The sequence below is a fragment of the Pseudorasbora parva genome, chromosome 13 (genome assembly GCF_024679245.1).
Source record: "Pseudorasbora parva isolate DD20220531a chromosome 13, ASM2467924v1, whole genome shotgun sequence".
In the NCBI taxonomy this organism is placed as follows: Eukaryota; Metazoa; Chordata; class Actinopteri; order Cypriniformes; family Gobionidae; genus Pseudorasbora; species Pseudorasbora parva.
The window spans coordinates 42,579,160-42,605,533 of NC_090184.1; the positions used below are offsets into that span (position 1 = coordinate 42,579,160).

Sequence of the window (26,374 nt, forward strand, 5' to 3'; positions counted from 1 at the left end):
AGTCAGCTGTTGGATGCGATACAGCAGAAACTCAACCTGTCTCAGCAGTTAGAAGCCTGGCAGGTTCGTCACACTCATAGACACACACACACACACACACACAGAAACCCCTCACACTCACCAGATCATGTGAACCTGACAGAGAAGAGCAGGTCAGAAACGCTGATGTTCCTATAACATGCACTGAGGTTTCTGGTATTACCTAAAAAAAAGAAAAAAAAGAAGAGCGCTAAGAACCAAGTATGTAAATGTGAACACAAGAAAATCATAACACAAAAACATGTTGCATTCTCAATATTTTCAAAAGTTTTTGTTTAAGCATAAACGTTCAACCTCTACTCCCTACTGTCAAGATCATTTGAAAAGGATTTTGCCGCGAGAGTTAGTTCACACGTTTATAAGAAGATTAATATTAATGTGAAAGTGCATGCTTCTGTATAAACAGGGGTATTAACTAAAAAAAACTATTTAAAAATTAACATTAACTGAAAAGCTACAAAAAGTTCAGCCTGTTATTTTTATTTAGTTTAACTTGATGTGCTAAAATAACTAAAAATAAAATAAAATAAAAAAATGTATAAAAAGTCAATAATATTTAACTAAAATAAAGTAAAACAGGAAAGTATAAAAATAAAAACTAATTCAAATTATTAACAAAAACTATATGATACTAAAATAACACTGATTTTAACGCTATGATATATTAATACATTCACAAATATATATATATATATATATATATATATATATATATATATATATATATATATATATATTTATTTTCACTTTAAAACAACACTAATCATTTTAAATGGTAAATATATAAACGAAAACTGGAAGGTGTTGTTACTAGAACCTTACATTAAATGAAAAGAAATGCATCTAAAACATCACATTTCACATCTTTTAAAATATAATAACATTTTAATATGGTAAGGTATTTAATAAGGTTAATTAAGTAACAGTTGTAGTATTTTTATGTTTTCCCTGTTAAATCTTTCTACAGTGAAGAATATAATTATACTCAATCCCTTTTCCCAATTATGTATTTGCAATAGAAGATAATTATCAAAATGACTTTAGGCACCACTTTCATCATATAAGTTGAATTTGTTTTCATAGTCTAAGCCAGGGGTGTGCATTCCTGCTCCTGGAGGACCACTGAGTTCAGCTCCAACCCCACTGAAGCACAGCTGAAGCGGCTAATCAAGGTCATACTAGGCTTACTAGAAACTTCCAGCAGCTGTGTTAAGGCAATCCAGAGCTAAACTCTGCAGGACACCAGCCCTCCAGGACAGAGTTTGGACACCCGATCTAAGCTATTTATACAATTACAAGAAAGGGTTAAAAATGCAGTCACCTCATGGAGGTTTGGTTGTGACATCATATCCTGAATGATTAAAAGTGACATGAGAGGGTTAAACACAACATACCTTGGTCCATCGTGTGTTTATGCGCAAACCACCAGATCTGAGATGACTCGCATTACAGAATCTTGTTAAACATAAAATATTAAAACAAATTCAAAAGTAAAACCTATGCCCTTTGAAATCACAGGAGCTAGGTTTACTTACCCCCTCCCTACATAAAACACACTCTCATCCGGGTCACGGCACCAACACAACCCCTCCGGTTCTCCTCGCAGCGCTCCAAGCGGGATTCAAACCGTCGTTGACTCCGACACTGAAGAGCACATAACAGGCACAATACCTGTATAAACCATAGACTGTAAAAAAATATGGACGTAGTGTCCGTGATGTCACCCATAGGATTCTGATAAGCTGTTCTGAAGGTTAAAGTAGGGCGAGCTGGGCGTCGCCATCTTGTGAGCGAGTCTTCGCATGTCACTCCCGGATAACAGAAAATGGGCAAAAAGGCGGGATGTGGGCGGAGCTTAGGTGACACAATGACTATAGATAGCGGATAAATTGCTATCCACCTGTCACTCAAAGTAACCACGCCCTTAATTATGCAGAAATGTAATGCTTTATATAACGTAAACAAATGAGTTATAAAAAAATTCACCCGCCTCACAGTAGTCATGAAGGGCAAAATTAGCCGTATTACCCAAAACCACAATTTGTACCAGGCTGTAAACATGTTTTTTTTTCTGCTGTAAAGTGCTCAATGAGATTCTGCTCCTTCTGGAGCCCTAGTGGCCAGTCGAGGAATTGCAGTTTACAGTACTTCCATATTGGCTTCAAGAGAGATCACGGGAGGTTGCCGCTTGGTATAAACATGAATGTCTATCGGCACAATTTGCATCACATGACTAAACATGCATCGTCGTTTTCAAATACCTCCAGTTTCACAGTCGCACTACAACAGTAAAACAGCATTTTCAAATTTATCCACTTTGGAGAACGTTTTCAAAAAGCTTCGTTTTCTAGAGAGAAAATATGTTTTCAAAAAAAAAAAAAAACTCCAACCTGCAAACACTCACCACTGTACAGACAGCACCCCTCGTTCTGTGAAAAGACTTCACATGCTTCATTCATCAACACTGTAAAGGAGCTTTAGTGATGCCAAACTCGAATGAATCGCAGCGGTCAGCCTCTTTCTCTCTGTCTGTTTCTCTCTCCTTTTGCCCTTTACCATTAAAGTCAACATGAAGTCAACATTGAGCTTATTTACTTTACATTCTTGATCTTATTGCACACAATTCATTAATGCATGCTATTTTAACAAAAAAATTAATGTTTTTATAATTTCAAAAAATCTAAATGTACTTCTGTTTGTTTTGGGATGAAGTCACCTAAACTGTTCAATGTTAATTAAAAGTCAAATGTACAGTCAAACCAAAAATTGGTTTATTTACACTATTACACCAGAAATCATGTTTAGTCATTGTTTCAGGCTACTACTGTTCATGATGTGGGTTGTATTTAAATGTATTGCTATCAGCTTCACAGGCAGATACAGACTCAACATTCAACAACGCAATAAATACAAATATTTTATAAAAATCAACTTAGAATAAAAGACTAAACAGATATGTATATACAGCTCTATTAAAGTCTTTGGTAACACTTTACAATAAGATTTGATTAGTTAACATGAACTAACAATGAACAATACTTCTACAGCAACTATTCATCTTAATGTCAACATTTACTAATACATTACTATATTTAAAAGTCTCTTAACATTAGTTAATGCACTGTAATCTATCACGAACCAACATATTAACTCTAGCAATAACAAAGATTAATAAAAGTGCAAAAACATATATTTCTGATTAGTTTATGTTTGCTAATTTATTAACTAAAGTTCAAAAATGAGATGTTATTGTAAAATGTTACCAAAGCACTCGCAATGTCTAGGTCCATCTCACAAAATAAGTTAATCCTTATAGAAATTAGGGTTTCTTGACATTAAAAAAGTACTATTGTACATGACAGCCTTTTGAAAATATGATCAGGAATGTATGCTAGATAACATTCACACTATAAAGGTTCCAGAAATATAAGATAATAATAGATTTGAAAAAGACACACTACCGCCCGGCCACAGATTTAAAGGGAACTCCGCCACATTACAGATGTAAATTGTGTTGTGAGTGCAGTTTCATGTTGACTTTAACTCTCAGTAGGCCTATGTCTGTTTGCGGAGTATGAACGTGTGGTCATCCGTCCCTCTCCTCATATTAATGCAAAGGTCAAGCTGACTTCTGACAGCGGTCGCTTCTGTCAATCTGCCTCACCTGTATATCCCGTGAATGTGAGCATGCGTGTGTGTGTGTTTAACTCTTAGCTTCCCTTCTCTCTCTCTCGCTCTCCCTCTCTCTGTCTCTCTCTCTCTCCCTCTCTCTGTCTCTCTCTCTCTCTCCCTCTCCCCGCCTGCAGTTTGCCTCCTCAGGGCTGTTCACTGTGTGGCTCTTGTGGTTTCTGATCTAGTGGCCTTTCTCAGCTTCCATACAGACCCCTTCTCCCCTATGGTAACTCCCTCCTGCCTTAGAGGTGAGCTCGGGTTCGCCGTCTTCCCCGTATCCATGTTCATCCCTGGTCACGAGGTCACGAGTTCGCCATTCATGTCATTGTGATGTAGTTCCTCACCTGTCCTTCAGGGCATTTTCACACTAGATCAAACAGTGAGACCTGTGGAGTCGAGAAGGAAACAACAGTGTTATTTTACTATTATTTATGTACTCCTAAAGTATTTATAACTGTATTTAAAGTAGCGTTGATTTTTATGTTTTCAGTTTTCATTTAAGTTTTAGTAATTTTTATTCTGTGCTTTTTTATTGAATTAACTAACATTAATGAGCAATATATTTGTTAGAGTATTTATTAATCTGTCCACAGTAAAACAATAAAATACAATTTGTTGATTGTTGACTATTGATTAGTGCATATTGAAATGAAAAATGCTTAATAAATGCTTGAGAAGTATTTTCCCCTGTTAGTTCTCATGTTAATGTAGTTAACTTATGTTAACAATTTTAACCTTATTGTAAAATTTTGCTGTTGTTTTATATTTCCAATTAGCTATTAAATTAATTTCTAATATGACTTTTAATTTATCTCTATTCCAGCTTTAATTGTTAGTTATGTTAGTACTTCAACATATTTATATTTTGGTAACACTTCACAGTAAGGTTTCATTTGTTAACAAACTTACAATGAAAAATGCTACATAATCTTGTAAATCTCAACATTTACTTGAAAATCAAAAGCTGCATCTGTTATGATTATTTCATACACCATAAACTAATACGAACAAAGATTAATGAATGTTGTATAATGTCAATTGTTATTTCATTTAATGACTAATGTTAACAAATAAGACCTTATTATATTTCAAGCATTACCTATATTTCAGTTAGTTACAAGGCAAAGTTTTCATCTAATATACATGTTTTTCATTTTATATTTCATTCAGTTAATGAAAACTCTTTCCCTGTCAGCATTTTTGATCATTTTCACAAAGGTTTCACTGCCTCTTAATATTTCTTTCTATGAATATCTGGCCCCACTCTAAAGAGTGTTATAACAAATCAGAGGTAAAGTTAATGAGATAATCCAGTGATGATTGAGCATTAGTGATGGACACTTGCTGTTAACAAGCAGAATTACTATAATAAAAGAATACATTAAATTCCTGAAAATCTCAGCAGAGGAGGATTAAACAACTCCACAAGCAGCATTACCAGCTTTACCTATTACTAATCAGATTGACTTTATTTCTGTCAGACAACTACAAAATTAAAATTGTTTGATCACCATTATGGTGATCAGTATTTTCTTTAGTTGGGCAGTTTGACGCTTGCCATTTAATGCAATTAATGTAATTACAAAAACACATTATTTGTTGCAAAGGAAGCCATAAACAAAGCTGATCAAAAGCATCAAAGTAGAATTCACTAATCTTATCGCTGACCAAAAGTGGTTATTTGTTATTAATATATAAGAGTATATAGGTTTATTACCAACATTAAAAAGGAACTGAGTTCAGGTTCAGACTAAACAGAAGTATGAAAACCACCGTCATGTCCGCCGCTCACACAGGACTCATGTTCATCCATTCTCACTCACCTCCGACTGTCTGCTGTGGCCTCTTCGCTGTCTTAAAATCAGGTGCTGATGTCTCTTTCTCTCTCTCAGGATGATATGCACAGAGTTATCGATCAACAACTGATGGATAAACACCAGGAGGAGTGGAAGGATCCTCCATTCTCCTTCAGCGGGTCGCGAAGAGGAGCCCCTTCCAGACGAGCGCACCGCCTCTCGGACGGGGACAAGCGTCTCTTTTCCTTCTTCAAGAAGAACTGAGATTATCTGAAGACATGAGAGAAGGGTACAACAAATGAAAGATAGAATCACTAGATCAGTGCTTCTCAACTGGTGTTTGAGTATTGAACAAGTGTACAAATCAAATACTAAAATGCATTAATTGATTGCATCGATACACTTGAATATTTAGGCCTAAATTATTTCAATTTATGTGTTTTAATTACGCATAAAATCCCTATGCATTTGGATTACGAACTAATCCATTTAAAATACACAACCGCATTTTATTTAGATTGAGATAAATCCAGTTTTTCTCAATCTTAAACATTTTAATTCATTGATTGTTTTTAATCATGTTCATATTTTTAACTGAATACACAGATTTATGCTGATTCTAAGCAATTTGAATAAATGCATTTAAAATATATATATATATTATTAAAATCAAACCAAATGAAAATAGGTCATGACTATTGCACCATGCAGAAATCTCAGTTTATGTTTATTAAATGTACTGTATGACTGACAAATATGCATCACATTAACTTTATTAGTTTATCTTAAAGCAGTCTAAATCTAAATTTGATATGCAATTCAAATACATAAATCAAATTTTTGAGCATGCATTGAACATCCACAAATTCACTGTCAAACGGCCATTTTTGGGTCCTACCCCAGCGGTTGAGAAGCACTGCGCTCACACACCAGTCCTCTGACGGCTTTGAGCCATTTTGCACTTTATCTGTACCCTCAAACCTCACTCAGAAAGCTTCAGGAGTGGAGTAGAAACCGTACGAGACACGGCCGTCGTCCTCCGCTCTGATAGGCTGAAGCCCTGCGTCAGGGTCTGTTCAACAGGGTTCCCAGAATTCTCCAGTCCTATCAGAGGTCAGTTTGCCCTGCGAGTGCCTCGGAAAGCTTGTCCTCACCTCACTGCCAGAAACTGACCGACAAATCACGGGATCCGCTAGAGACTCAACTCAGGATGAACTAGCCGTCAAACGGTTCAGGACAAAGGTTTTCAGCATCACGATGTACTACAGTATTACTCAAATCAGCCAAAATATGAACGGGCAAAGGTTGCGTAGCATGACATGCAAAGATCGGATACAGATGTGTCCGTGTTGGCCTGATTATAGAAGGTGTTTAAATGCTGCAACATTCAAGACAAAATCAGCAACAGTCGTTCTGCTCTTGGGTTCATTTACGCAGCCATTTTATACATGCATAAAAAAATAACCAGATGAATGTAACCAACTTTCTAACAACCATACGAATATTATACAAAATGAACTTTCATTAGCTGCTAATAGAAAAAAAAACAATCATAAAAAGCACGCAACATGAAAATAATACTGCAACAGGAAAATGTGTTGTGGCTATTTTATCAAACGTGCCTGCTTGTTTTTAACACATTCTGGAGGAAAGCGTTCAGGACAGTATTACGGCTGTTTCAGCTGCTTAATGATCATCTGCAGGCCGTCTGTGACTCCATCGGAGATGTGAATGAACCAAAGAGCAGACGTGTTGAGCTGTAACAGGCATCTGAAAATACTAAAATAGCGTTTACACACACACACACACACGCAGCAGAAATCAAAGCTGAATACTCACCATTAGGAGACAGCAGTCCTCCGAGATGCACTGAAACTGCGGCTGTGTTCAGAATGCAATATTAGAATACTGTGCAGAACATACTACTATTTTTAAAACAAATAGTGTGACACTATGCAGACGTGACTAGCAGTATGCGATGCTTCCATTGAAAATTCAAGTTACCTTTTGGTAATCCATTCTAATGTGTCAAATTATTATTTTCATTACTTCCAGTTAATTTGTCATACTGTAAATGGAAGACCAAGTGAAGTGGGATAGAGTTAGGGTTGCCAACCGCTCCGTATAGTACAGTATCGTCGCGTATTTAAAGCATCAATGAAGACATCAAGTGTCCTGAATATTCAGGCATATGCTCTAAATTAAGAATGAATTATTCCTTTAAGTAACTAAGTAGCTTATGCGTAACCTGGGCTCTCATTATTGAAGCACCAAAAGCAGCCCATACTAATCCTCAAAGAGCCCTTTAACTACAGAATATGCCATTTCATTTATTCATACATGGCTGCAACAACATTTTTTTAAACTAAAAGACATTTTAAAGACATTCAGTTATTTTGCTTTCGAATTTGATAAAAAACCTTTTCACTTTATAATTTTAAATAGAGGTTGATGATTTCATATCCGTTGGTGTCGATTTGAGCCACATCTGGCTATATATGAAAATTTGAATGAGGATATTGAAATATCTTTAATACTTTTAGAGTTACAGGCACACAAACTTTGGAAAAATCCTATTTATGGTACTCAGACCGGAATGATCAATTGTACTGATAGAAAAATAAACTATACAAATTTCTACATTTTTAAACATTATTTATGCTTCAGAAAATGTTTGACCATTGGAAATGAGTACCAATTTACTCATGGAGCCACAGTGAGATCCTTATATCACAGGAAATTAACTATAATGGGTCTTAAAAATTAAGACACTGAAAGAAAATGAAGAATTCGGATATAAAGGTATATTAAGATATCTTATATATGAGTTACAGGCATGCAAACTTTGGGCAAAGAACACAAGAAGTGCTTATTCTCATTTTTGAACTGTCACCATTTGCATATAATGCAGCAAAGTTAGCTAAAGTCATCAGAATGAACTAATAGACCTCTGTTTAAAAATAAAATAATGATGCTGATCTTAAGTCATTTTTTACCCCCTGTAATCTGACAATTGTCATTCTGAACCCCTCTACACAATACTGAATTACTCAGTAATACATCCATCACATTTAATATTTTGGCTTTGTTCACTTATATTTGTCTTTCTTCAAAAAAAACAAAAAGAAAATGAACAAAACTAGGAATGACCCAAATGTGTTTATGTCTGAGACGCTTTAATACAAATACTTAACTGCAGATGCTGAAAGGACACACCCTGAGTGGTACAGTACAAATTCTTTTGTAGTGTCCCTTATTTTTCTATAAAGAACCACGATAGTAGTTAGTAGAAGTTGGCAACCCTAGATACAGTATCAATGCAGTAAATGCTGTAAATGGACATTTTGGCAACAGTAGTAGGTCATTTGAGTGTTGTTGCATTAAGAACATGCTGTACGATTAGTGTGCTAGTATTGTATTCTGAACGCAGTCGGGTGATTTTTAGTGTGTACTTCCTCCAGCCTATGAGAATGAAGGGGGCACTTGAGTCCTGATCGTGAGCTGTAATTGGGTGTTATCTGTCTTTCAGATGTGTTCAGTGTGTGTGTGTGTGTGTGTGTGTGTGTGTGTGTGTGGGTGGGTTCAGTCAGTGAAAGTTGGGCAGATTTTGAGTGAAGCTATGCAGCAGTCTTCTTTCTCGCAGAGGTGATTTCTGGTTTGGAGAAACCCAAAGAGTGATTTATTTTATACGTACAAAGACACAAATAGGTTTGGAATAAGAAAAGGAATCAATATATTTGTAAAATGTATAACTTTTGGATGATAAATCAACACTTTTTTTAGAACACACTCCATGTAAGCGTGTCTGTTGTGCCGTCTGATTTGTAAATGTTTCTGGAGGATTGATCAGGTCCGGTTCTGTTCTGATTAGAGATGAATGTAAATGATCTTAACCCACCAAAATGCTCAATACATCACGCTGCTCTTAGTATCGATCCAGATCAATGTGAAATAAGATGATTGATCCAGTCTGTAGGAGAGGTAATACAGGTGAAAAACACAAAATTTGTATCAATATTAACCATAGCGACTGTTTTCAGTATGCAAATTAGGCATAATCTTACTAAATTTGCATATTAGAACAAATTATCAACTCAAGGTACACTATGTAACTTTTTTCCACCTAGTGGTTAAAAAGAAACTGCATGCATTTTTCCACAAGAACATTTTTTTGGGTTGTGCTTCGTCTCGTGGCTATGTGTATGAATAATGAGCAATCAGAATAGATAATGCTTTACAGTGAACTCTGTTAGAGAGCTACATATAACAGTTTATCTGTTCAATAAAACACCTCACTGACCTGTTGAATAATAAAATCACCATCTCCATGTCACTTTTACAACATGTCGAATCTCTCAGTTCTCGGCACCTCTGAAAGGCCAAGCCGATGTTGATTCTTGTTTTATTACGAGCTCTGATGTGTTTTTGCCAGCAGACTCTCCTGTGTTCAGCGTTTGTTTAAAACGTGTGATTCCCCAGAGATTGGAGATTTCGCTAGCCTGACAAGCCAGACCCACATCAAGATGTTTGGTCTGGAAACTCACCATTGACAGCTCAATCTGAGGTGCGCAGCTCGATAGATTAAATATTCGCCGTATCCGGTCAGCAAAACCCGAACACATCTTCCCTTTTTAAGACTTCAGTGCCGTTCTTTTCTCAGAGAAAAGCTTAACTCCAAGTCTTCCAGAGTCGCGGTCAAAGCTGATTCGAAAGACCGCCGTTCGCCAGTTTCTGTGTTTACTAGAAGCACGCAAACGCAACTCGGCCGTCATTATGGCCCCGCCCACCGACTCTCTACACGATGTGATTGGTCCGGCAAGAGTTAGGGGAATACAGCTCAGAAGGGTATTGAGAGTTCCTAGACGACACTCGCGGGCAGATTAAATTTGCTGCCACTAGGGTGCGTCTAGATTTCTAGGCTAAGATTTCGCTGCTCCATGTTAACCTTTCTCGCTCATTGCGATGACTAAGCTCTGCCACTCCCACACCAGACACACATCAATGTAGATGGAGCAACTTTTTCTATTTAAAGGGATAGTTTAACCAAAAAATAAATTTCTGTCATTAATTCCTCACCCTCATATCGTTCCAAACCTGTAAGACCTTTGTTCATCTTCGGAACACAAATTAAGATATTTTTGATGAAATCCAAGAGCTTTCTGACCCCTCCATAGGCAGCAACATCATTACAACTTTCAAGGTCCAGAAAAGTAAAGACATTGTTAAAGCTGCAGTCCGTAACTTTTTTCACTCTAGTTTTTAATAAACAGAACTGCATGTGTCTTGCGGAGGAACATTGCAGCCGGAGCTACTTCTCTCTGTTTATGTTTATGGCGGATCACGCAGGGACTGTGCTCCTCCGCAGCGGTACCTACCAGTCTGGCCTAAAATAGTCCCAATATAAACACTTATTATAAGTGTACCATAATGATTCAGGGTAAGACAAAAACACAGTTTGGACAATGAATTCATGTTGTACATTCTCATTATATAATATTTGTTAATCTTGAACACAAAAAAAAAGTAACGGACAGCAGCTTTAAAATAGCCCCATGTGACTCCAGTAGTTCAACCTTAATGTTATAAACTCCACGTCAATGGTGAGCTGGCGTGCTGATGCAAGTACCTGGAAGTGCTGCTCTCAGATCTCAGATTTTATTAAAAAAAAATATCTTCACTTATGCTCTAAAGATGAACAAAGGTCTTATGGGTTTAGAACAACATGAGGGAGAGGAATTAATGACAGATATTAAATTTTTGGGTAAACTATCCATTTAAGGATATGATGTGCACACCAAAACCATCCCGGTTAGTCTAAAATATAATCATTTATAATAAGCGTACCAAAGTGAGTTAGGGTCAGACAAAAACACATTTTGGAAGAAGAATTTATGGTGTATTTTTGTTAACTTAGAACAAAGTTACATAGTGTACCTTTAAGTATTAAAAAAAAAAAAACGAAATACATGCATGTGCATGTACATAATCATTCTTGTTCCCTTTTAGAAGAAAAAGATCCTGTTAAAATGCTTCTCAATGACATTTAATTTACTCCGGATTTAATTTATTCCATAAGCAAAAGCCACTTTAGAAAATTGCAAAATAATGCTTATGTATATGACAAAGGAGGGGAATAGGATCACATTTCTAGATGATTTTGGATGTTTTGATGAATGCCTGTAGTGCTTCTCCTGACGGACTGCAGAATTTAAACGTTTTATTAGCAGCACGTCAAACACTGATCACCGATGTGGATTAAATCTTCCAGACAGCAGCCGCAGCCTGAATCGCTCCATGTTTAGAGTATTAATCATCTTTTTTTCTGTTGTTTTCTGTGTAAAAACATTTCAATATGAGCCTCTTCTGTCTTTTCTTTTGCGTTTTACACTTATGTAAGCATCTCATGTTACATTGACTTTGTACTCTCTGTCCTTTTGCCATTTAAACACTGTTTTTGCAAGTCTCTCCAGTCTGCGTCTTATATCTGTGTGAGCTGCTGTTGTGAATGCGTCTCCCATTTCCAGACAAAATCTGTCACCAGTCACTCAAATTAGCAGCACTTGTTCCTTTACATGCATGTGCATGTCTTTCTATGTATATTTCATTCATAAGACAAAAAACTATCACTGAACCTATGATTATTTTAATAGAAATGTTGAGAATTATTTCCTGATCCTGCTGATCTGATTGTCAAAAAGGTTATTTTACATAGAAAATGGGGAAACACATATTTAATAAGAAGGATGAAAAACTATGTTGTATAAAGCAAATATGAATGGTTCTCACCAGCCTTATATTAGTGCCACATTTCCTTCCCAAAATGCACTTTCTGAAATTTAACGTCATATTAAAAACTATAAATGTACAGTCAAACCAAAATTCTTCAGACACCTTCAACATTTTCTCCCTTTATCATTTATTTCGCTATAGTTTAGAAAATGGTAATAAAATATGACAAGAACTCAGAGTTAAACTTTGTCAGAACAAATTCATCTTGATAATGTCAGATCACTTTGATAGAAAGGGATGTAATGGATTACAATCAGCCAATCAGATGTTAGATTTAAGCACACAATAGCAGTTTAGCTCAACCAATGAGCAAGCAACGCTTCATTTAGTTCAGTCTGTGGTGTCAAAGGTCACATTAGCAATTAAAGAAAACACACTTCAGCAAAACATGCTCAGCTCAGAGTCTGAATCATTTTGGGCTCAAATCTTTATCAGTTTTACTGATAGTCACTGAATGAAGAATCTTTGGGTATAATATGTCACTGTTTACTTAATTTTGCCATCCTCTCTTACATAAATGAACTAGTGTCCTAGTAAAAAATAATAATTTTTTGGTTTGACCGTAGATCGATCATTGCAGTAAATCTCAAAAATGGCTGCTTAAATGTCTACATGATCCTCAGTACATTTATAGTAAAAATCATACCGTTAAGACTTAATTAAATAAATCATTTTTTGTAATATTCCTCACTTCCAGGTAAAGACTGCAGACAAAAGTGTATTTATCTGTACATTTGTAAATAATATTATGGTAAACATGTAAATAAGGCAGATTTGATACTTTCCATAAATGTATGCTATTTATACTCATAGTACGTACAATCAGTGTATGTTTTTATAATGATCAAATTCTTATTTTTCCAACAGATTCCTTGAAAATACCAAGTTATATAAGAAATGCAAACATACAATTCCTGTTTAAAAAGCTTCCGATGTCTTCACGTGGAACGCACTGTGATGTATCAGAATAAAAACGCTAACGTTTCTCAATCACCAGTCATTTGAGTAATAAAACCCACGAATCATTGCAGTCCTGCAATAAACATCCAGAGAGAAGAACGAGGATGACTTAGATGTGCAACATGTTCCCTGATGATGCTTAATAAAGACAAGGACAAAAATGCTTGTGTCAAATATTAATTCTTTAAAATATTTATTAATGATTTAATTCATAAAGGGGAGGTCCATAGTACATTTCTTTTCTCCAGTGTATAATATAACCACAGCAGAAAAAGTGTTTTACCCAGCACAGTTTGCATGGACATGTGCTAATAATGTCATACGCGCGAGTACACACACGTATGTGATGAACACACATGAAGTCACATGAACGGGTTGAATTTGGCTCACAGCACGGCCAGGGCTTCTGGTGTGTTTTGGCTTTACTGAATTAATACTAGTAAGGAAATTACTCCCATTGGTGAATCTCACAAAAACGCTCAAGAACACCAAATTCAAAACTTTAGATACATTTCAATTGTGAAGCATTTGTATATTAATAATGACATTAATGCAGATCTAAATTCATTGCATTATATATATATTTGTTGACAGCACTTTTAATTATCTGCAAAAAGGCAACTTTTACATCATTTCTTTTTACGCTCACAATTTAATCCAAAAACGAACAAACTTTATATGCACAAAAATGGCCGTCTTTTTTGTTCTTCATGAAAAATAATCTCTTTAGGGTTGAGTTGCGTTTTCGTGAGATTCCAAGAACACATCTGTCAAAGGTAAAACACACGGTGATTCTGCAATAAAGACTTGAAAGTGTCGAGAAAATTCAAGAAATTTGTCCGTTTAGGGATGAACACGATAAACAGATTTACCCCTTTGGCTTAAACACTAACATATAACATCTCCTGTCCACATATTAAAACATTACATTTCATATTAGCAATATACTCTTTGCACATGTGCAGAAAGATGGTACATGTTTTGTTTTTGGATGAGTGTGTTCTGGATCCCAGATGAGACACAATAACCGCACTCATCGATGAGAAGCAGGAGAGGAGACCGAGTCTCGCTTTTAACATCTGCTTCAATCAGGTGCGACTCCAGTCTGTATGAATACTACAAGTCTATGGCAACACTGACCGAGAGGGCAATTCTGTCACGATACCATCTGAGATTATGGCAGTATCTTCTGCCCTCATCATGTTCATCTTCACGGGAAGCACGAAAGCAGGAGAAAAACAAGCCTGAAGCGGCAGAAGACGCCTGTGAATGTCAAAGGGGCTCGGCTGTCCTCGGCCTGAAGATATGTATCCAGATAGCTCATGAAAACATATTCAGCCCTAAATCTTAAGGACAAAAAGAAACTATCTTGCACAACGCCTTTATTTCAAGGCCAAGAATTTGATGATTTTCCTCCTAATGCTCTTACTGCAACACATCCAGATGTTGTAATGCACTACAGTAAAAAAAAAAAGACTGATGCAACAATTTTCTTACATTGTAAAAGAAGAATTGGGGGTGTGCTTAATTGCCTTGGTCTTAAAATTTCACATGATCTTTTTGTGAGACTCACCCAATGAAAGGAAGGAAAAGAATCAAACTATTCGACGCATCACTGATTAATAGTCTAAAAATGAGCTAAAACTGAAAAACTCAAAGTTGTTGGCATCTGTCTTGCACGGAGTCCACCATGAGTGAATGAATGTCTGTAATGGCATGATTTCATACAAAAAAAAAAAAAAAACATTCAAAAAGGGGAAAAAGGCCCAAAGTGTTCCTGTAGAGAAAAACACTGGCACTCCACAAAATGAGAGCAAGAGAAGAAGATGAAGACAAAAATAAAAATCACTCCTGAGACGGTGGATAATAGCGAGTAAATCTGAAAGCATACAGAAACCTGCGCGTTTGGCGATCACGTCAGCTTGCTGGTCCTTCAATAAAGAAGGAGGATCTTTTTATTAAATATCACGAATTCCACATGAAACTCCTCGACTCCGATAAAATCTGTACATTTTCTTTTAAAAAGTCTTTGTGGTTTGTCTCGGTCCAGAAAGGACTGCATTCTGTCCGCACTGTGTTTTTGTGAAATCGTAATTGAGACGATCACAGTCCGTCTGCATGTGCCGACCGCCGTGCAGAGGAACGTCTGTTCGTGCACTAGCAGCATTTTTTCTTTCGTTTGCTATTCTTGCCGAGTTTAATCACATCATTCTGCTGCTGCTGCTGCTGTTTGGCCACAGACTCTTTCTTTGCCCGGAGCACCAGCTCTGTGATGCAGTTAAACATCTACACAAACACCAGAAACAATCAGAATCAATGACCTGTATTGGAAACCACTAGAAAATAGATGACACACACACACGCGTGCATAAACTTACATGCACGCACACACACATAAGAGGGCTGCCCGATTATGACAAAAATCATAATTGTCGATAATTCCGTTTAAACGGTAATTGCGCTTATTAATGACGATTAATCACAATTTCCATTGATTGTTCTGAATAGTCTGAAAACTGCAAGCCATAGTTTTATCAAATTAAACAAGCACGCTTCCTGAAAAACTTCTGCTTTTCTACAGCATTAAGCCTCAAATGTCAAATATACATTGGTTTGGTTTATTTAAAAGAAAAAATATGCATGGTATTATAATGTTATATTAAAACTAAATTAAAAATAATGGGGGGGGGAGAGACTTGGGATAACTTTAAAAAAAAAAACATCTTAAGCACAGAATAATGTAAGTGGACTTTAATGTAATGTAACTACAATTACACAATATTGTTCAAAAGCGCAATCATGATTACAAATTTGATTAATTGTGCAGCCCTCATACACACACAGTTCATTTTAATATGCCAAGTTTTACTTGACAACGAACTGTAACAGATTCAACCCGGCGCTCTGGTGGAGTTTAAATAGTCTGTAATCGGTGCTCTTGGGAAAGGGAAAAGACGAATGGCAAAATGGCAGAGCCAAGCCAACGAATGGCTTGGCTCTGCCCTGATGAAGACCAATTTGGGTCGAAACATGTTGGCTCTTGTATTTTAAAATGATTTAAGCCATACCAAATAAAGGCTTTTTAATTATTTCCTCATCCTTTACTTAACTGAGTGCCTTGGACCTGCCTTTTTTACTTGACAACTTTAAACTTAGGATGAGCACAAGTAATTCTTGTAGTCATTCTGTGAAATTAGATATTCCAGAACAGAGCAAAACACTACTTCAGTGATCTTTCCAGGCCTGGAAGCTGCACATTCGTGACTTGACCAGAGTCAGGTGTGTTTGAAGCGTTTTTTACAGCACAATCCGAACGGTCCTATGACAGAGCCCTGAGGAACTCACCTCCTCTACGTTGACGTTCTCTTTTGCACTCGTCTCAAACAGACTGATGCCCATCTGCTCTGCGAACTTCTGTGCGTCATATGTCTCCACAACCTTAGAGTTTGGATCGTCGTTTTTATTGCCCACTGAAGGGAGAACATGACAGAAGTGGAGAGAGACATTAATAGAGAAGTCACCACTGACACTTCTACTTATTCATGTACTAAAGGCATCATATCAGGGAAAACTGGAAATTTAGTCACAAAAAAAAAAAAAACTGCGAAAATTTACTCTTCAGAAATCATCATGATAATATCCCAACCCTGAGCTCATTATAGGGCAGCCCCCTAATAGTCAACTAACCGTTAGTCGACTAGAAAAAGGCTTGGTCGACCAAAATTGTGTTATTCAGTTAGCTGCAGAAAAAAAAACTCCACAGGAAGTGGCAAAATCAAGCAGGCTGTGATTGACTGGGCATTACGGCAGGAAATCCAAACCTTCGCCTCTCATTCAATCGACGTCAAATATGGCTTATCACTTGAAACAAGTAGTAGCAATTTTACAAGTCCGCTCGCTCTAATGTTTACCTAGATAAATGTGTGTTATTATTATGCGCATATCCAAGTGTTTGTGTGGAGAGTGTAAAGGGACAAACTGCTCTGAAGAGCGCTAGCAACTCTCTGCTGTCTCAGACGACAACATCTTTGTCCTATATTAGCCACCGTAGCTTCTCTATGTGCTTCGAATGGGATGGACAAGCGGTTGCAATTCACAACCTCACAGCTAAAGCTGCAAAAATGTACACACTGCACCTTTAAATGCACAACTACTAGTCGACTAGAAAAATCTTTAGTCGAGGGCAGCTCTACATTAATGTATGACATCACAAAATATTACAGCGCATTTCACTTGCAAAGATGTTAGCCAGTCAAAACATTAAATCAAAACAGACAACTTGTATATAGATGTGGACTTGAAAATAAATAAAATCAAGAGCCTGCAACTGACCTAATATTCGACAGACGTCATCGCAGTTCTGGTTTATTTCGTGCAGCCATCGCTTGACGTTGACGAAGGACTCGGCACTGGTGACGTCATACACCACTATGACCCCATGGGTTCCTCTGTAATACCTGAGAATGGAAAATCAAGAGCATTCAAGACCTTAGTTTAGTTTTCAGTAAACAGCAGTGAACAGAGGAACAGCCCTCTGACTTAAAAGCACAGGCCATCTTCTGTCTCCAAAGACAGACACAAAGACAAGCGCACACACAAAGAGCTCTTTGAGAGGTCTGTAGAGCCCTTCTGTCATTGGCCGAGCCTGTCACAGTTCTGCCTTAAAGGGACACTTCACCGCTTTTTCATATTAAACTGTTATTCCCTTAACTAAGTCGAGTTGATACACACCTCTCTCGTCTCAGTGTGTGCACTTAATCTCTCTGACGCGCGGTGATGATCTGATAGCATTTAGCTTAGCCCACTAAGCCCAGTTCATTCACTATGGTACCAAACAGAGATCAAGTTAGAAGCAACCAAACCTCCACGTTTCCCCTATTTAAATACAGTTACACGAGTAGTTGAACGATCAAGTATGGTGACAAAATAAAACGTGGCGCTTTTAAAAAGGAGAACTATAATGTATGGCGGAATAGCACTTCTGAGAGTACTTCGACTCGGCGCAGTAAAAAGTGCCGGCTGGAAAATCCTCCCTCACATCTCCCCCTCTTCCACCAGTTTTTCGTTTGCAAATGTACAATACATCCAAACATCACAGTGAATGAACCCTCCTGCCCATGGAAAGCTTCAGTCCCAGAGTGCCAGCGGTAGACTCTCGGTTAAACTGCAGCTATAAAACGTTACACAACTAATGAGAAACTTCAAACGGATTCCCTGAGGTGATGTTAGAGGAAAGCCACGCTGGCACACACAACACCCAGACACAAAGAAGTCTTGAAACATTATGTTCACTTTCCTAAATAAAATGTGTTATTACTGAAGCTAAAAGTGAAAGCACTCTTTCAATTAATTTTACAGAGAAATCTCAGAAATCATTCCTTCAGTGTTTGGGTTTTGGCTCCAGCTGGTTACTGAGAGCTTCCAGTCAGACAATATCACACAAACTTTATTTGAGCATGTTTTAGTTCTGATGATGCAATATTTTCTCAAGAAGGCTGAATATTAAGGGCCAGATTTACTAAACAGGGCAAATTAGCATGGGAGTGCAATTCAAAAAAAAAATAAAAACAAAAATACAGATGCGAGTTACTGACAACATGCAAATTAAAGAAAGACACAGCCGGATCATTTCCATAATGACCAACGCAATCTACTAAGAGCAGCACAAATTGGCATCTTTTTTTAAGACAAGATCTTTTTGGCTGGTAAACAATGGTGCCGATACCAGTAAACTGACGAGTGCAAACTTCAGGAAATCAGTCAAATACTCTCCTCAAATATTGTGTCTGAAAGGGAAACTCCAACAAATGAATATGCAATAAGATCAGCCGCAAAAAATAACCCTGTCTACTTTAAAGAAACCCCTTTATTACGGTTTATTTTGAAATAAAGCATGTGTGTGTGTAGACGTGTTGAGCTCAGCAGGAGTTTGACTCACGTAGACGTGATGGTTCTGAAGCGCTCTTGTCCGGCGGTGTCCCATATCTGCAGTTTCACCTTCTCTCCGTTTATTTCCACCGTCCGGATCTTGAAGTCGACTCCTATAGTGGTGATGTAACTCCCTACAACACAATACAACACCAATGAACAACGCAAGCACGATCTTAATAGATTAGTTAGGGCTTTTTCTACCCCTTCATTTCCATAATTAGTTCTACAAGTAGATTATTTTAGGAACAGCACACTGTTGGCCTACATAGAGCTTACACATCACATGAGACATGAGAAAATGGTATGATTTTAGCTTGAACATTACATTTTAAGAGATTACTGAATAATCCCTATCAATATTTACAGTGATAATTTTTTTTTTTTTCCACACTAACATTCTATAGATTGGGGTCACTAAGAATTTGGACATTTTTGTAACATTTAATGTGATGTGACTGATCTCTGTACAGGTATCAGTTCAAGCGGCGGCGCGAGTGAACGCGATCATCTCTTCCTAAAGAATAAGCATGAATTAATATGTTAAGGTATGTTGAGGATACATTACAACTTACTGAAACGTATCACGTTGTTTAATCGCTCAATCAGTGTTTCAACGGTGGAAAGAAGTCCATAAAGCTGCTTGAGAACAATGTCATGTAGCATCACAATTACCTTCGGTGTCCACAGCTGTGAGTTCACTAGAGAAATCAACTCTTTCACTGAATATATGCACTTTACTAGTCCATATATTCATCATATTCTACTGAACCTGTTAGTGATGTCTGGATTACTTCATGTTTAAATAAATCTGTCCTGAAAATGACAGACAGTGTGTATAAATGATTATAAAGAACTGGAGAAAAAACTATTTTTGAATTAGATTTAGAAGTTAATGCTTATGTCTTATGTGTGAAGTTCACATGTTTGCATACAATGTGTTATTTGAGTGTTGATTATTATATCTAAAAATAAATAGCAACTGAATTTAGGCTACTAGTTTGGGCTCTGTCCTTTATATTAAAGTAATGTGGATGTATACAGCATTATCTTTAAGAAACCTTTGTCAGACAATTTTTTCATGAAAGCACTGTTGAATAAAAATAAATAAAAAGCAATTATGTAAAACTGCTGTATCGAACCCAAACTATGACTTCAAAAACGAGGTATGTACAAATCTGTTAGTTTTGTGTACCGTTACATCCCCAATGTTTCATCATCAGACTCGCACTTCTTATCTTCAGACACTTTAGTGTGTAAAAACGCTGAGCTGAGCTTTCGAAAGCCTCTGGACGGAGCTGAAGTTTACGGTAATGTGCATTTTGTTTGCGGTAGACCAATCACAACAGACTGGGTCGTCTGGCCAATCAGAGCAGAGTAGCTCTCAGAAGGGAGGAATTTAGAGACTCATCCATCGAGTCGTTTGAGAATCATTTAAAAATGTGGTGATGTGTAATGTATATTTTGATCGTTGATGCAAAGCTGTTGTAGGAAACTCCAAAACTAAATGAAGAGCCTTTAAAACAGTAGGGGCAATTTAAATAATCTTACCTGAAAAAGTGTTGTCTGCAAAGCGCAGAAGAAGACTGCTCTTTCCAACACCTGAAACGATAACCAACAAACAAAACGACAGAATGAGGAAAAATGATGCACCATATGACGCAGCAGATTTCAAATGAATAAGATAAATACTGGCTCCAGCAAAGCAGACGTAACTTAACGCCATCAAAGTTCACATGTGGTTTCTCACACCGCTTCCAGACTCACAGCTTACATTTGAGAAACACAGGGTCCTCGGAGACGACATTTTCTCTAACGACGATATGACCAAAATAAATCTCAAACACCACCAGCATCTAATCCACACTGCAGATTATCACACATTTAGACAGGAATTTCAGACCGTCTGCAAAATGATCCGTGTCGGTTTCTTCAGCTCTCATGGGATTGCAGGTTATGCCAAAGCAGTCAGATTGGAGCCGGGCGTATCAGTGAGCTCTTGAGATTTTTCTGTGGAATATGAACCCTGCGTTTATGAACGGTCTGTGGACGTGCTGTCAGAGACTACAGCCAACCGCTGACTCTCAGAAAGAAAGATCAACCAACAAACATCCTCTCCTGACAAACACACAGGATAAAAGGGTTTACATGCTTCATTTGGTGAAGGACTACAGAAAGGCATACAAATAAAAACACAGATTACTGTAGAAGAAGTATAACTAGTGTTATCTTGTGCACGATAAACTTGTTTAATGACATGAAACGAACACAGGTCTACATGGACAACCAGGTCTCTCAAAAAGACCACATAACCTAACAGCAATTAGACATGATTTCAGGATTAAACCGAACATTTGATATATTACATTCTGGACAAGCAGTGTCCAAACTGAGCGTCTCTATGAATGAACACTGCAGATATTCTCTCTTCACACGCCACAGATATGCAGCATATCATTCTGTCCCTTTATTAGAGCTCAGATCTGAACCAAAGGCTGAATAAAAGCCCTCAGAAAACAGGATACTGAAACACTGAGGCGAGTGTGTCCATCTACTGTACCGTCAGCAGCGGACGGGTCAGTGCCAGCATCCATCATTCATCTAATGTATGGACAACTGTGGTGGTGACCAGGGACAAATTGTCAGAATTAACACACAAGACAGTAAAGAAAATCTGTAAGATGTTCCTGAGTAAGCAAAAAAAAAAAAAAAACACTAAACAAAACCTACATCCCCAATGATGTATACACACACGCTAATTATATAAACTACTGTGCAAAAGTTTGGGGTCAGTTTTTTCTATGAATACTGCTTTTCCTCAAGGATGCATTAAATGTATTAAAGATTACAGTAAAGCATGTATAATGCATTGCAATACTGTTACCTAACCTGTTACTTTTTCTCACATTGGTCGGGCTTAGGCCTGACACAATAATGTCGCACAATATGTATATGACCTTGATCATTTTTAGCGATATATTGCCCATTATTATTACATCTCATCTGCTCTCCGTGCAGGAGGTAAAAGCAGGAAAACAACAGGTGAAAATAAACATTATTTAGTGTTTTCCTGAGGTAATGTTTCCCGACAACTACGGTTTGTAAGAATCAATCCAAATATAAAGCTGCAGTCCACTGTTCCAGTACATATATAAACGTCCCAGCGTGAAATGGTGCAGCTAGTTAAGGCCTTTTAACACGGGACGCAACAGTCACGAGTGTCTAGTTGATTTTCACAGTGAACACAGGGTTTTATTTCTTTTTGCATTCCACTGCATGGCCTTTCCATTGTCTTTTTTATCCAATCGGGTATGTAACCATTGTGTTCATGTCTTTTGCTGCATCTCGCTGAATCATATTCATGCAGTACTCAAATTAAAATAACAATCCAACTTTTGAAAAACTCTAGAAAAAGACTTTTATCAGCAGATATAGCCTGTTGAGGCTTCTGTGCCTTTGTTCCTACGCACATCTGAGGGTTACGTAGGACTTTTGTGTTTCAGCAAGTGTGTACTCTTACTTTACTGAGAAAAGAAGAAGATCAGGGAAAAATCTGTAGAAGGAAAAACTCCACACAAGTGCCTTTACGGGGAAACGTTTTGTTAGAATGTTGATTTATCTTTTTATTTTATTTATTTTAGGATATTATATTTTTTGACAACATTTCCATTATCTAAATATTCTTAAGAATTAAAAGTTCACTGAGGCATATTATTATGGTATTACATTATGATTATATATTCAGTGGCATAAAATGCTCCATCACATTTATTTCTGGGACCATATATCACCCCCCCCCCCAAAAAAGGACAGGCCTAGCCAGGCATTTTTAATAACAAAAAACCCTAAAATTTCTCTTTTTGCCAAATGCAAAGTGAAAGGCACACTGGACTGTAGATTAGACAGCTCAGACAAACCTTTCAGCTTTTCTGCCATTCTAGAACGCAATAAAAAATATAAATAAATGTGATGCTACAGTCATTTAGCTAAAGTCAAAGTAAAATTAAATACAAAGTGTATTTGTGTTATTTAACATTTAATTATTGCAGGTTTGCACAGTATTCTGAGTTTGCGTTTCACTGTTTGTGTTCTCTTTGAAGAACACTGAATCTTTTAGTGTAAGTGAAATGACTAAATGCCTGCTCACATTCGTCTACAACAACATTAAGCTTTCACAGCTCACACAACGCCTCCGCACGTACTCCAGATTTCTCTCAACATGTGGACACGGTCATTCACACCAAGAGCGATAACTATAAAGGTAACTTCATTAGTGTCCAGTGAACGATATCGTTTGGCTTTATTCTAAGCATGTGCTTGCCTGTCACTTTAAATGCTAAAGCTTGTTACAGCAGGATGGATTCTGATTGGCTGGCATTGTTTTTACCGTTCATCAGCTGGATAAAAATAATTCTGAAAGTGATTCCAAAGATATTGTTTTCACTGTGGTGTGAACTCAGCTATTCTTTAATATTGAGAAAGATATAACTACTATATTATCGGCATAGTTATCGTCCTAGGTGCGAACGGGCCTTAACTCGGAGATTTTAGCATAAATGTAAAAGTAATCCATTACTTTACTAATTACTTTCAAAAGTAATCTGATTACATAACTGTTACCTGTAATGCAATACCCCCAACATTTTAAGATTTGCGTTTTAAATAAATACTGTTCTTTTGAACTTTCTATTACACAAAGCAACTTGAAAAGTATCACGGGGTCCACAAAAAATATGAAGTAGCACAACAGTTTTTAACATTGATAACTATTAGAAAATCATCATATTAGAATGATTTCTGAAGGATCAATTGACACTGAAGACTGGAGTAATGATGCCGAAAATTCACAGGAATAAATTACATGCTAAAATATATATTCACATAGAAAACTGTTATTTTAAGATATAATATTTCACAATATTACTGATTTTATTGTATTTTTAAGCAAATAAATGCAGCTTTGGTGAACAGAAGAGACTCTTTCAAAAACATTTAAAATTCTTACTGGCCATAAACTTTTGATTGGTAGTGTTAGTGTGTGTGAGTTAGTGAGTGTGTGTGCAGCATAGCAACATCAAGGTCATGGTTTCAACTCCTAGTGAACATGAACTAATGCAAATAAATATATAGGCCTAGTGAACTCAGAATTCTACATACAATTCATGAGATTTTTCATAATACTAATAATATACAGCTCACCCAAACTTGATTGAGCTCATTTGTGTGTCTTCTGCTTCATTCGAGAGGGTGCACACACTCTCACCACACAAACCGCGAACTGTGAGGTGTTGCTGGTTAACCAGGACACTCGCCTTTAATGCTTTTGTGCAAAGACTTGAAGCAAACACAAACTTAAGCCGTCACACAAACCACTGACAGAACAATAAAACACCCCAAACTGTTTCAAAATCAGCAATACACTTCAACTATTCGGATTTTAAGGGACACCCATGTCTGGATATCTTCAGCTTTTTTCATTATTCTTGTATTAAATCGGATATCAATGTGACATGTTCCAGAAAATGCCACAATGCCATATTCATTTTCGACTAGACCCATTATTGTATCATTTTAAACCAATGTTTTGATTGTAAAGTGTCTACCTTTTGCTCTGCTGCTGTGTGATCTAATGCAATGACACTCAGACACATCAAGTGAGACTTCACAAGCTGTCTGGGGCCAGTTAAGTTAAATCAATGCACGTCTGTTCTGGTAACTGTTACTGAATAAATGATGCTAAAGCAGGACTGATCAGATCAGACTTGTGGATCTCCGGCCTGTCTGCGGTGATCAGCCCGATCAGATCATAAAGCAGCACGACGACACAAACACACTAATCTGCCCATTAAATCAGACCTGCGGTCATTTAGAGCCTGTCGGACCTCACAGTTTTAATATGCGACACTCAAACCCCCGCAGAGCCTCGCCCCGGCCCGCTTCCCGTCGCGCATCCGCGGCGTCTCTTACCGCTGTCACCGATGATCAGCAGTTTGAAGAGGTGATCGTAGTCGCGGGCCATGCCGGTGGAGTGTGGCTCAAACCCCGCTCCTTCACTTCAGCTTCACGCCTCTCTCCAGCCGAACGCTTGGCTGGACCCGTCTGACGTCCCGCCCGGATAAGAGCGGACAATTTCACCCCGATAGAAAGCAAAAACAGCGGGCTTGTCGTCAGGGTTTGGCGGTGTCAGCAGTCAGTCGCTCATTACCGGAAACGGCGCTTCCTCCTGCTGCACCAGCGCGGCTATGGACCAATCAGAGCGCGCCGACGCCACATGACGTAACAGGCGTCAACAAGCCCGCGTAGCGATACAAAGGATCAAAGGATGCCAAGTGTCACGCTCATTACATTAAATAGGTCAGTGAAAAACAAGATATCCAAAATGATTTTTTTTTTTTTAATTAATCTAAAAGAATGAAAGTTTCAGGATGTTGTTGAAAAAATAAAACGTTCGAAGCAATATTTTGCACGGTTTTTTTTTTCTTGAGGTTACTCCTATTTCTAGCATATTTACAATAAAATACAATCAAATATTTATTTATCTAGCACATTTAAAACAACCGAAGTCTACCAAAGTGCTGCGCAGAGTATACAAAAACAGAACAGTCAACAAGATTACAAACAATAAGACAATCAATAAAACACATAATGTAATGGATGAAGTATTAAAGGTCATTGCATAGCATGTCACGGAATATCAAATGCATGGGCGAAGTAGCTAATACGTTTTAAGAGTAGATTTAAAAAGGGACAAAGTTGAGGCAGCTCGAATATGGTTTGGGAGACTATTCCACAGCTTAGGGCCAAAAACAGAAAAAGCACGATCGCCTCTGTTTTTGAGACGTGCCCTTGGAACTCGCAATGACCCATGTGTGTGTGTGTGTGTGTGTGTGTTTTATAGCGTCATTACAGCATAATTTGAAGCTTTTTACCGCCCAATAAATCTTAAGGTTTGAATCTGTCACTGAAATTTGAGGGACCAAGCTTTAGAGATTTAAAGTCACATACTGACAGTGCCATGGATTTTATTGGGTCATTATTATAAAAGGGTGTTACTATATACAGTAGCAAAAAAAAAGTATGTGAATTGCTTGCAGAATCTGTGAAAATGTGAAGAATTTTAACAAAATAAGAAGGATCATACAAAATACATGGATCATCAGGGAACACACAGGATAAAGAATCAAGAGTAC

The 26,374-nt window shown here is 37.3% G+C and overlaps 2 protein-coding genes across 3 annotated transcripts in view; one reads left to right on the top strand and one right to left on the bottom strand.

The window, feature by feature from the left end:
* bicdl1 (BICD family like cargo adaptor 1) overlaps positions 1-15,152 on the top strand; it is a 66,351-nt gene extending 51,199 nt beyond the window's left edge. For both annotated transcript variants that reach the window (XM_067414493.1, XM_067414494.1), the window contains 2 exons: positions 1-63; positions 5,604-15,152. The exon at positions 1-63 is cut by the window's left edge and continues 58 nt beyond it. In XM_067414493.1, coding sequence (XP_067270594.1) covers positions 1-63; positions 5,604-5,771 — 231 coding nt within the window. In that variant the 3' untranslated portion in view covers positions 5,772-15,152. The remainder of the gene's footprint in view (positions 64-5,603) is intronic.
* Positions 13,421-25,393, bottom strand: rab35b (RAB35, member RAS oncogene family b). The gene is made up of 6 exons (XM_067414495.1): positions 25,152-25,393; positions 20,736-20,786; positions 19,195-19,318; positions 17,589-17,713; positions 16,602-16,726; positions 13,421-15,542 (listed from the first exon to the last, which is right to left on the bottom strand). The coding sequence occupies exons 1-6, from the start codon at positions 25,201-25,203 to the stop codon at positions 15,414-15,416; spliced, it is 606 nt and encodes a 201-aa protein (XP_067270596.1). The 5' UTR covers positions 25,204-25,393; the 3' UTR covers positions 13,421-15,413.
* Between the last annotated feature and the right edge of the window lie 981 nt (positions 25,394-26,374).

What these genes read in the sequence shown, in the direction of transcription:
- rab35b (XM_067414495.1), bottom strand. Translation starts at nt 25,203, where the DNA reads ATGGCCCGCGACTACGATCACCTCTTCAAACTGCTGATCATCGGTGAC. An exon ending in TGCAGACAACACTTTTTCAG is followed by an intron (nt 19,319 to 20,735) that starts GTAAGATTATTT and finishes ATTGTGTTGTAG; the next exon opens with GGAGTTACATCACCACTATA. An exon ending in TTCAGAACCATCACGTCTAC is followed by an intron (nt 17,714 to 19,194) that starts GTGAGTCAAACT and finishes TTCCATTCTCAG; the next exon opens with GTATTACAGAGGAACCCATG.